Source organism: Bombus fervidus, chromosome 1 (assembly GCF_041682495.2).
Source record: "Bombus fervidus isolate BK054 chromosome 1, iyBomFerv1, whole genome shotgun sequence".
NCBI lineage: Eukaryota > Metazoa > Arthropoda > Insecta > Hymenoptera > Apidae > Bombus > Bombus fervidus.
This window is the reverse complement of record NC_091517.1, coordinates 9,328,179-9,341,219: the sequence shown is the minus strand read 5'-3', so window position 1 is coordinate 9,341,219 and position 13,041 is coordinate 9,328,179. Positions and strand designations below refer to the sequence as shown.

Sequence of the window (13,041 nt, the reverse complement as noted above, 5' to 3'; positions counted from 1 at the left end):
AAATTAATCTTCCATTAAGTTTTATATGATTCTCAGCATTGTCGACTAGAACAGATCACAATTCTTCGTACTAAGCTATACGAGGCTATTTAAATAAAAATCATCCAGTGATGGAGTTCAATATTAATAACTTCTAGCAAAACCACAACACCTTCTTACATAAATCCAGGAGAAGCATACATGAAGCAAGCCCGCCCATGACTTTCAGAAGAAAAGAACAGATACAGATAACCAAACTCAGGATAGCTTACTCCAACATTGCACATTCGCGTCTTATCAGAAAACAGTATCCTGAACTTTGTGAATATTGCAGAACCAGCAACGCCGTCGAATATCTACTGTGTTACTACACCAAATTCGAAGATACAAGGCAACTGAAAAATATTCAACGATGTACAATCGCTTCTAACTAATAGAATACTACGTTAAAGAATTAAAAAATTTAAAAGAGACACATCTTTTGCACCGCCTATAGAAGTATACAAAATTGAATTAATTTGTTAACTAATTACTTACTAATTAGCAACACTAACTACTTTGGTAACTGTACCAAATTAAGCATGTAAATACTATTCAAAAATGTATATATTTATAGAATACATGTAATTGTAGACACTACACGGTTACCAGGGCCTAGTGTATCCTGAGGTTGAACAAGAGTGTAAATGAGAAAGCTATGTAAATCAAGGTCATTCTGTAGCCAACAGGCAAAAATTAACAATATACATATATATACCTTACTAGGAGACGTGACAAAAACCAATAAATAAATAATAATAAGTTCAATAATTAAATAACGATAGCTTCTAATTAAAAATCGAGTAATAATAATAAACAAACACAAAAATAATATAATAATTATTATTTAATAATTAGATGATTTTTACTCACGTAAAAATGTCTCTGTCAATAAAAACGTATCTATCTGAAACATCTTAAATTTTATTACATAAATTTGTAGGAAACGACGCGTGATATTGTAGTTCGTCTTCACTATCTCAGTCCGTTAGAAATATAGGCTCGTATTTCTTCACACTACGAAACGCAGTACAACGAGTACATTTGAACGCTGAATACCAGCAAGTATCTCACCTACGTGAAATAGAATCTACAGCCTAATTTCTAGAAACACGCTGTGTTTCTCACACCTACCAACAATTTACAGCGAAAAGAGGTCTGGTTAGAGGGATATATGGAAGAAAGGAAGAAGTTACGATTCGTGAACCATGAATCTTTGCTTGCGATACTCCCAATGCGGCGATAAACTCCACGCATTCAACATCATCATCATTCCACCGAGCTTTTGTCGCTGTATAGAGAAAGTGGAAAAAAGCAAAGAAAATGTGAATTTAAAAAGAGATTATGGAGATATCGATGGAGTGGAAAATCTGAATTTAAATGGAAATAATGAAACATTATTGTCGGTGGAGTAGAATTTTGAGGATTATTGAAAGACTGAATTTAATATAGAAAAGAAAACAGATTTGGTGTTTGTATTTTGTTATGAAAATGTTCATAAAAAAATCGAATACATTGTAAAATAGAAAACGTGTCATTCGTGTTTATTAATTAGAAATCTCGTATTAGAATTAAGAAATCATTATTAGAAGCAAATACATTATTTGTTACAACTTTTATGATTTTAAATGGTACATTGTTCGTCATATATGAAATATCATTTCCTTAAATGCGACATTATACTTTCAGCGCTGCGATCAACTACTCAATGGTGTGGTACTTTTTCAAATGGTATACTGTAAATTGTACAACGATGATGATATGTGACAATAACAGCAATTGATATATGTGTAAATAATCGATACTCTACTTACTCATGGTTGTGCTAAATCTATTTGCGTTTTTAATATTTTGAAAGATAATACGTATGATCGTGGACAATGGAAGTGACGTTCGTTGATTAAAATCGGTTTATGTATAACATTCGCTGCGTCAAGTTTTTAATTTTTGTTTTGAAGAATAATCTATAATTACTAAAACTGTTAATAAAAATACTTACTTTCAATGTTCAAGATAATTCGGATAATTCAATGAGAAAAAATTGTTTCTTCTTAAATTAACAATTTTTTCCATATTTCATATTCCTGAAAGAACACTATTCTATACTAAATATGATACGATGTCAAAGCTACAGAAAGAATGCTATCAACATGTTATTCATTGTCAGAAGCAAATATTTCTTTGCAAAATAAGATTGCAGCGAAGAATGAAATTAATTTAAACCGTCAGTACTTGCATCGCAGAATTTAGTAGGAAAGGGTAATATTTTAAAAAATAACTTTGGAATTTGAAAGTTCGTTAAAAATCTAATTCAAAGAACACAAAATATGAGATTATGTGATAGATACCTATTATAGTATAATAAGTTCATTAATATTAATTTATGACGATTATTATTCAAGTATTAATATTCCAGGTGCATACTGGGAAGGCGTTTTTGTTCGCTCTAGTCATGTATAAACTCGATACAAAATGTTGGCTAACTATATCGAGTGAATAGCAATGAGCTTGCTACGTGCGCGGAAAATATCGGCTTTTGTCTAATTATCAATATTACGCTCTATGTAATTATAATATGAATTTCTGTAAATTACGGTTATTTAATTAAAGTTATTCTTTGCGAAAGATCAGAGACACTGTACACATTATAGCCAGATTCGAACGATTTCTTCAGAAAATAATAAGGTAACGTTACACAACGAAAATTGAAAATTCGTATCCGAATAAAACGTCGCTCGGTAATAATATAGCTGAGAAAAAAATAACAAATTTCACTTGTCCTAAAATGTCTTCAAATTCCAATTTGTACGCATACATACAGATGAATGATTTGAAACAAAGCAAAAAGAGCGCAAAAGGCCTTCAGAGAAACGCTCAACAGATAAAGTTTTCTGTAGAAATTTTGAAAATACATTGCAAATTGCGGAACTCGTAGATAAAGGGCGAAGATCGCGCAACTTTTCGTCGGTGATAATCCTTCTATAATATAAGCGACAGGGGAAAAACGAACTTTTCTTCGGAGTAATCCAGCAGGAGATCGAGGCAACGTCCGATGGTAGTAGAAAAAAATTTGTTTTTCAAGTAAAATGACACGCGATATCTCCGACTTAGGTACATTGTTACATTATCTCGTTGTCAGTAGGAAAAAATGGCAATGGTCGTGATGCCAGCCGAGCAAAGTAAATCAAGTTTGCTGGATGTTCGTGAAACGCGTTACTTCGCTTAATGTGATCGAACGTTTCTACCTCAGAGTCAAGATTTACGAGTGAAAAGAAAAAAGAGAAGGATTTATGATGTCGCTACTGCAACAGTGGAAACTATTCGCTTTAAGGGAAGCAGCTTACTTTCGTTCCATAAAGTTGATCGAAAATAAATAGACGGATTTGTAGAAAAGAAACATTTATTAGTAACGGTGAAAGTGAAATGCGAACGTTATCGATCAGAAATTTCGTATTATTCGATGAAACGGAACCCTGGATTTTTTTTGGCGATGGAGATATAAATGACTACCTGAACTTTTATACGTTATACATATGTATTTTAAAAAAGAATTTAAAAAATTCAATATCCATCAGAGAATCGCACATTGCAAATTTTTTATATTAATATTTATTTTCGATAAGTCAATGTGTATAAATATTCAACGACGAATAATTTTATACAATTAAGGCATATGCGTAACTTTTATCTCTTTCTAAGTCCACTATTGATTTACTTGCCGAATACACATCTTCATAGATGTCTTCGTATGAATATCGTGTCCACTTATTCAATCGTTGATTACCACAATGACGATTTTTTAAACGCAGAGAGGATTTCGATTTTTGGAACTTTGTATTCAATCAAAAAAATAGCATTTGAATTATCACCTTTGTATTTAGGATATAATTGTTACCAGACATTTTCTTCCAAGAGATATTAATTAATTATAGAATGAGTACTTACAGTTTTGAAATATTATGGTTTGTATTTATATTTAACTGTACTTAATGTATTTCAACTTATACATCGACCAGACAGTTTAAAATTGAAAAATATATTTATCTTTAAATTTTCCCTACATCGTAAAAGTCCATCAAAAGATCTAGTGCCATTATTATCATCCATAAAATGAATCTATAAATCATTCATATAGGGGTGCATCAGTTAAATTTTTATGGATGCGAATATAGCGTTCCGCACTGGATTTACGTACGTATTATCTCTAAATTCATCTCCCCTGCAAAACTCATTTTACTTAAGTAGCTGAGGCAAAGCTCAAAATAAGCCACGTCAAACTCAAACTAATCTTAGAGCACAAAAGATACAAGATATGATTTCACGCTAAAATAGCGAACTAAAATTATAGCCTTTGTGGATATAAACTTAATTTTATCGAAACTAATAATAACGGCGACGCTCGTGGAAAAACGAGGTCGAATCTAGTTTTGTTAGTTCTTATTGATCAATATTGATACTATAAGGTAAAAATTAAATATATCTCTCGGAAGTTATCACAATTTTCATTATACATTTATATACATTTATAAATCACTATTACCGTATTAACTCATTATAATTGCATATACCGTAAATCGTACCTCCTTTGCGATATTTGTGAATGACTTATTAGAATTCGTAATTTAAGAAACGTTCATTTTATTTCCATTTAAAGATATCTATCCGCGGTTTGTAGTATGTTTCGAGCTTTAAATTGCATACTGTACAAAATTTCAGCGAAATACAAAGATGTCACGTTAAAATGTGGAAAAGCGGTTTTCCGCGCGAATAATTTGCGTTTGAGATTTCCAGGTAATTTCGAGATTTCGAGAATTTCGTGTTTCTCCGTGTATTCGCTGGACCACAAAATGCAAACCTGAACAAAATTCGTCGCAATGTTTATGACACCTACGTAAGATAGGCACTTTCGAGGACAAACTTTCAATTGCAGACCATGACATTTAATAAACTACATGAATTCGATATTAAATATGTTCTACAAGAAAATGGACAAAAATTCTAGACTTTCTGTATTGCTAATGTTTAAACAAGCACATATATCGTGCTACAAAGTCAAATGAAAATGTTTGTCGAATGTGGTTGAGAGTGTTTTATGTCACTGCTCTCGCCGATAGTATCTTTTGAATAATAAAACGCGACAAAGTAAAATTATCTAAAATGCATTTTGATGCGATATTTTGAAGTGACGAAAACTACCACAATCGCATGGAACTATAATAATAACAATTTGAAAGTTGACTTGTTTTATATTACTATGTTACTATGTTTTACTTTATAATTCAATTTTACAACAAACTTTCTTTTGTTATGAAAAAATATGAGTACAGTGATTCCACATAGTAATCCCTTTTACGGGAACCCTCTGCATAGCAATTCCTTTTTACATAATATACATTTATATTTTACTGCTGCTACAACGCATACGTATTATGTTAATTTACAAAAACCACTCCAGCACACGAAATCATACACTTTAACTTTATAATGCATATTTCTTCTCCTGTTCCTAAGTCTCTTTACGTGTACGCCGGGATTTCCCTTAGCTTTCCTAAAATTCACACTTTCTTTACGTATGCCGTTTCTTATTTTGTAATATTAAAAAAAAGACACGAGCAACTTCAAAGGAAAGCATGATAGTCTGATATCGTATTCAGACACGCAAGAATATTAAATTGTCTCATCCTATTAAAGGATATTTTACTGTATTAATTCCTTAACAAGTAACTACCATTATTATTATTTATTTAAAATTATTTAAAAATTATTTATTTTCCTATGTTAATCCCTTAACATATAACTATCAAACGATATAGAATAATACAATGGAATATCATGTTCAAACTCTTCACGCAGTTCTGTTGCTTTAAAACATTCGGACTTCTTCAAACGATGCTCTAAACAACAATCAAATCTTTAAACATTCGAGATACGTAGTATACATCAAAGTGGAAAATTCGTCAAATCGCAGCTGGCAAACTATATAAAATAGAGTATTATTATACCAATATATCCATTGACTGCGAAATTTTTGTTTGACCCCCTTAAAACTCCTTCAAACTTCTTAAAACGATTATTTAGACAAGAATCGACTATTGTCGTCATTCGAGAAACGTAATACACTTCACCAAAATTCAAGCAGAGAAGAATATAAAACGTAGTAGAAGATATTATCTCCAAAATTTGTATTTAACTTCTCCAATTTTTGATTCGGATTCCTCCAAACTCCCTTAAACAATTCTGTAAAGAATAATCAAGCATTGCCATTCAAGTCGCATAATCTGCTTTATCAAAATGTAACTATGTAGTAAACAACAAGTTAGCATGAAAGGTATAACGCGAACTATGAAATAATTGAAATTTTCGAAACGTTTGTTTTGTTAATTTTTTATTCAATTTTCTTAAAATTCTGTGAAACTTCTTTCAAGTTCCTTGGGTAACGATTGAACGATTTCATTCAAAACGCGTGACATACTTCGCGAATGCACAACGAGAACGTCACGGATCGTCCCAGATTCAACAAACAAGTTGACAGTGGAGACGTCTGGCACCATAAGGCTACCGAGGACGATTTCCTCCGATGTTCGAGTATATCCGCTGCAAACCTACTGCGCCCGTTTGTCACTAGTGCAGATTCGCCTGTCTGAGCGCGATGTGAAAACCATGAAATGTCACGAAAAGAGCTTCAACGAGAAGATTTGAGGCCTTAAGAGAAGAGGAAAGAAAACGCGATCGTCAAAATAATATTCGAAGAATGTCTATTATCTGAAGGCGATTCCGTGCCATCTGGAACAGATGCGAAGAAAAAAAAGGAAAGAAAAAGGAAGGAAAGGATATTAAAAGAAGTCGGTTCAAAATTCCTTTTAAGATTTGTTCTCGACGTTGCTCGTTGAGGCGGATAAAAATTATAAGAGGAAATCTTTACGCTGAAGTAACTCGTGCGTACTGTGTCCTTTGACATTTGAACGATGATGAAAGAAATATTGGATGAATAATATTCAATGAAGATATTTGAAAAAGAATATATTTATATTTTAATAGAGATATTTAAAAAGAAGTATATTAAGAGACGTTTTTCTTCTCTAAATTGAAGAATATCGAAGCATACTAAGGTTTAGGAATAACATATTATTCGAAATCTCTCCATTCTTTGTACCTAACCAACTTCGTTACGGTAGAATTGATAATGTAGAAATTGTTCTTTGTCAATAGAAAATCTTAAAAAGGGAGGCGGTTAACATGTAAATAGATTTACAAATATATTTGCAATCTCTTTCTTTCCCAGACAAAATCCCGGTCACAAAGAGTTTTACCACAAAAGAATGTTTAAGTTGTTGATGAATCGTACCATAAAAATTTGTTAAGTACAAAACTTCAGATAATATCAAAATACGGCGTTTATTTTTCCACAAATGGAATAATATAATATTTCGATACAGAATAAATGAAATTTCCAAAGAAAATTCAGAATGAAGGAGAATGAAGAAAATAGACTGATATATCTGAATGAATTACGTCACAGACTTGTTCTTCTGATATTTATTTATGTTTAATGAGCATGTACTATGCATGAATGCACCACTGTATACGTATAGCGGTGTCAAGCATCCGTTAATATTCACTGAGAACCCCTCGTCTCAATATCCTGTGCGAGAACAGAAACCGCAAGGTCGTCCTCAAGGAATCGATAAGAGGGATGCTAATTTCAGTCACTTTGCGTATGCGATCATACCAGCTAATATGCGTGAAGATATTCTATCATATGACCTTGAAAATAAAATGGATGGTTCCCTTACTCCTCTTCCAGTAAATAGATAATCAACGAACGTTTAACCATTCGTATAATTCGCACTATTCCAAGTTATATAAAAAAAAAAGTAATTTATATCGAATTTCTTAGAAATTCAATGCAAAAAGTAACAGCAAATATAATTTAAAAAACGGAAGGAAAATTAAACAACTCTCTCGATAATATTTTTGATAAGCTATGTTCATGACAAAAATTAATAATTCTTTACACGTGAGATATAAAATTATGTTTACTTCCATTTTAAAATATGCTAAGGTTTTAAATTCCACATTGTTGTCCTTTCTCTTTCTCCTTTTTTCTTTTTTGTTAAAACTGTTAATTTTGAAAATAAAATACGAGAGAAGAACACGAAGATGCAAAGAAAATTTTGTACAAATATTTAAGAAACGAAGGATCAAAAACTTAAAAATTGAGATTTTATATCCCACTCTGTTTCTTTCGTTGAAGATATTACTTTTGAAAATGGATTACAAAAAGAAAATACCGGAATTGCAAAGACAATTTTGTACAAAAATTTTTTATCACAGGACGTTTCAAGTTTTAAATTTGCATAGGGGGAAAAGATCTTTAATTACCATGTTGTATCATTTAACAAAGACAAAAGGATAGTAATTGATTCAAGAATATCATTTCCCAGAAATCGAGATAAATTCATTGCTTTACTGCCCACGATCCTACGATAAAACGCGCCACATCTGTGTAATGAAAATCCTAGTGCAGCCATAATGCTCACCGGCACGCAATTCGCAAGTAAACCATTCGCAGACAGAGGAAAACAATCTTTTACAACCCATCATTACGATCGTCTGTAATTGGCACATTTATGTGACTTTTAATTGCCGCTACCATTTGCTTCAATGAAGGCGGCGACATCAAACCTTTAATGTTTTTTCATTACCATATCGTGGCCAGTATGTATACCGTATATTTACCTGATCGTCTATACACATGTTACCCACCCGTGATTTCGTTGATCGTATTTTAACGAAGTCTATTGTACATCGACTATACAAAAAAGAATCGTTTGGCACAGCAAATTGTGAGCACTTTGTACCTCTGGTCCATCTACCGAAATCTTGAACAAACGATGATAATAAATAAATGCAAGCTACATAGTTATGTACATCTACAGTGGCGGGCAAAAGAAAGTTTATAATTATCCCTCCCTAATAATATTTTTTGAATTGTAAAACGTGACAAAGCGATTTTCCAATCGATATATGAAGAAGAATAAAAATAATATGAATTGTGGATTGAAATATATAAAACGCATTTTGATGCAACACCTTGAAGCGATAAGAATTACTAGTCGCAGAAAACTGTGGTAATTATAAAATAAGAAGCATATAAAAATACTATAATCCTATAACATGGATTTATATTTAATAAGAGCGATGAATAAATATAATACACATATACCACAGAATAAATGACTGTTATCAATATGGTAAAAAACTTTTACAATTCTGACTAAAATTATACCGATTTTGAACTTTCTTTTATTCGCCTGAATATATTTATTTGGTTTTCGCGTAACCCACCGTATACCTATCACAGTATCGCTAAAATGATTAACGTTAACTATTAATCACAATATTATTAATTAGAATATTCAAATTCACTGTTCGCTTCTGGTTAATTACTAATCGCTTACCTTATTTATAATACTAAGGGTTTGAATGAAACGATTCACAGATTCATACGAAATTACTTTGTCTTTGTTTATAGGAGTGTCAACCCGAATTTTTACACGATCTAGTGCTGAAGATGAAAGCCTATATATTTACGCCTGGTGATTCGATATGTCGAAAGGGAGAGGTAGCTAGAGAAATGTTCATAATAGCCGACGGAATTCTAGAAGTGATTAGCGAAACGGGCAGAGTTTTAACAACCATGAAAGCCGGAGATTTCTTTGGAGAAATTGGAATTCTTAATCTAGACGGATTAAACAAGTAAGTGATTAAAAGTAAATGCTGTCCTATTTCTAATTTTTGTTCCGAGTTCCGTATATTCTAACTCCGAATTACTTCAGGAAATATTATTCTTCATACGTATAACGTTAAACCTACTTTCGCCTAATTAGCATAAAGTTATGCAAATTATAATACAATAAATGCATGTATCAATAACATATTGTGGTATTAAACATTATTTAATTAGATCGCCAACAACGTTATGTGACATTATTGTTTTAATCAACTTGAAAATTAAGGGAAATTAATTTCATCGATACCGTATCGTCATAGCATTGTCAGCACGCTAATCTCATTTAATTCAATAATTTAATCGAATAAAGTGCCAAACGAAATTTAAAGCACCTTATAACAGTATACGCGAATATCTCTTGAGAAATGGGAAAAGTTTTAAGAAAGCTTTATACTTTCAATCTGCTATTTTATCTTCTAATGAATAATCGTGTTGCGAGTCCCATAAATGTATCGCATGTGAGTTGTAAGTTAAGTTGCGCAATCGTTTTATTTGATACATGAATTTAAACTGGGAAAAATTTATACGAGAAGCATGTGAAGCTGATGGAAATGCGGCAATAGTCGAAAACTGCAATCGATAAAAACCTCCTTTCAGCTTTGCACGCGTTTTATTTTCCTTCCAATCCTGACACATATATAACTTGTCCTACTTTCTCGTTACATCGTTCAGTATCTCTGAAACATAGTTGTCTGAAATTTCGTTTCGCGTTTCGGTATTTTCCACAAAACTGAACAATTTAATTCCGATGATTGTTAAAAATGCACCTATCGCACGATTGAATCTTCTTATGACAAATTAAAGTTTAATAGTTAAAGGAACCATAGATACAAATATTTTCCGTTAAAAGTAATAACTTGCGGTTTTTCGTAAATAAATTCTTTGTAAGTGTCTGTTTTAGAAGAAACGAATTCCATAATTATTTTGAAGGTGACTGTTCGCAATCTACGAAAATTCGCTCCCTCGTCGAATATTATTAATTTACAACTAATTCTCTTTATTCGCAGCAGATGTATGAGCAAGAAATTGAACTTTCCTAAACTTTGTCCCGAAGTCTTCGAGTTAACTTAACTCAATTACAAAAACTGATAATGTAATGAATTTAAACTGGAACAGAGTCACTGCAGCTACTTCGGAATAATTGATGCGTACACGAAACTCGTTATAATATTCATTGTTATTTTCAAGAAAAAGTTCACTTTCAGAGTTAATTTTTTCATAATTATTCCCAGAAAACCAACGATATATATATATTCTCGATAAAGTTCTTTCGCGATGTACTTATACTTATTTTCCTACCTTATCCTTCAAATGGAAGTTCTACGTCAGTTTAGGATACAACACACTTCATATTTCAAACCATATAAACTTCGAATTTAAAAAATCATGTTTCTATCTAGCCAACGAATAAACCCTCAATTACAGACGCACAGCCGACGTTCGTTCAGTAGGTTACTCAGAGCTATTCAGCCTCTCCCGCGAGGACGTATTAGCGGCGATGAAAGATTATCCGGACGCTCAAGAAATCCTACAGAACCTCGGTAGGAAACGTTTGATGGAGGCGCAGAAGGTGGCCAAAGCATCTAGGCAACCAACGTCGCCTGGTCACGACTCGTCGGACAACAGCACGGGCAAAAGAATCGTTGACAAGCTGAAGAGCGACGTAAAGGGTCTAAAGAATGCGCTAAGAAAGAGTAGACGAAATACAAAACCCGAGGAAAGCTTGGAGCTGCAGCCATTGACGCCAAAGGTGTCAACGCTGAAAAGGCAGCAGAAGATCGACGATACTCAAGACGCGTCCGCGTCAAGCGTCCAAGAACCACCTGTGTCGCCTTTGGGCGCCGGTTTACCTCTGCTTGCCAGATTAAGATTATTAAAAGAAAAAGAGGAACGCGAAGAACGTCGAAATCTAATGGAAACGCACGTGCACGCGCCTGAACAACAACAACCACCGTTGGACGCGCAGAACCCTATGAACCCGAATTTGCCGTTTCTTCAGAGAATACTGCTCTTGAAGGCAAAGAACGAGCAAGAGGCCAAAGAGGCTGACAAAGAGGCACCCACTAAAGAGCCCTTGCTTCCAAAAAACGCTATACCCGAGGAATCGCAAGAACAATCGCCCAAGCTGCCTCGTAAACCGGTACAGAAGCAGCCATCGGTCCAAAGTACCATAGAACCGATCGTCAAATCGCCGACCACTTCGAACGAAGAGAATGCGAATGGTTCGACCGCAAAGAAACCATGGGCCATGCTGAAGGACGCCTCGTTAACGAACAAAGAAAATTCGCCGCAGAGGAGTCCGCCGACTAAGAGGTTAAGACAGACTTTAATGCACCTAAGACAGCAGACTAAGATGTACGCGTCCGTAGACGATCTTTCACCGGAGTACTGCGGTCTACCGTTTGTCAAGAAGCTGAAGATACTTAACGAGAGACAGAAGTTGGCGGAACTCGAGAAAGCGGTTAGGAGCTCCAGTTTAGACTGCGGAGAAAACGCCGAGCTTGAGTTCGATGGAAACTTGACGAGAAGCCACTCGGAGGCTTGCGCGATCGAGTATACCAGGAAATTAGCGAAATTGAATCAGGTACGTAGATTGAAGTTTTTGAGAGAGTTTTGGCAAATATTTTGTACGTTGATAAATGGAAAGTAACGTCGAGGTATCAAAGTAATTGATTTCTAGTTGTATGTGAAGAGACGAGCGAAGTGTATGAAGACGTATACGGTAAAATGAAAGAAATCTTCATCGTTCGAGCATATACCGAGATGCAATATCGGTCAACATTAAGTTACGAATCCAATTGCTAGAAATTTAGATCCCGCTGTATTATACTCGGGCGATATTTAACTACCTAATAGCTTATATCAGTTGTCAGGTATCGGAAACTTCGACGATATATTAAACCGTGCGCATAGAAGTTCTGTCATTTAGTTTCTGTATTATACGCAAATGATTTACTCGCTTTGTCCTATTCAAATAGAACTACTTAATTCTGCGGAGGTCGCGGTGTATCTGAGAGATACAATAACTGAAAGTCTATGCTGCAGTGCAGCTTATTTTTGCGAAAAGATTGTACAGATATGTGAAAAGTCTTTAATCGGACTAAGATTAATACAGAATATAATATATTCGAATATATATATTATAATATAATGCGAAGAGTTAATAATGGCACAAATTGAATCAAAATTCTTCAAACTAGAATCCTTTTAATTTAACTTTCATGAAAAAT

At 33.5% G+C, this 13,041-nt stretch overlaps 1 protein-coding gene across 14 annotated transcripts in view; it reads left to right on the top strand.

The window, feature by feature from the left end:
* The window catches only part of LOC139997895 (uncharacterized), a 203,810-nt gene that overhangs the window by 184,571 nt on the left and 6,198 nt on the right, over positions 1-13,041 (top strand). For all 14 annotated transcript variants that reach the window (XM_072021951.1, XM_072021943.1, XM_072021961.1 and 11 more), the window contains 2 exons: positions 9,554-9,777; positions 11,237-12,395. In XM_072021951.1, the coding sequence (XP_071878052.1) occupies positions 9,554-9,777; positions 11,237-12,395 (1,383 nt within the window). The remainder of the gene's footprint in view (positions 1-9,553; positions 9,778-11,236; positions 12,396-13,041) is intronic.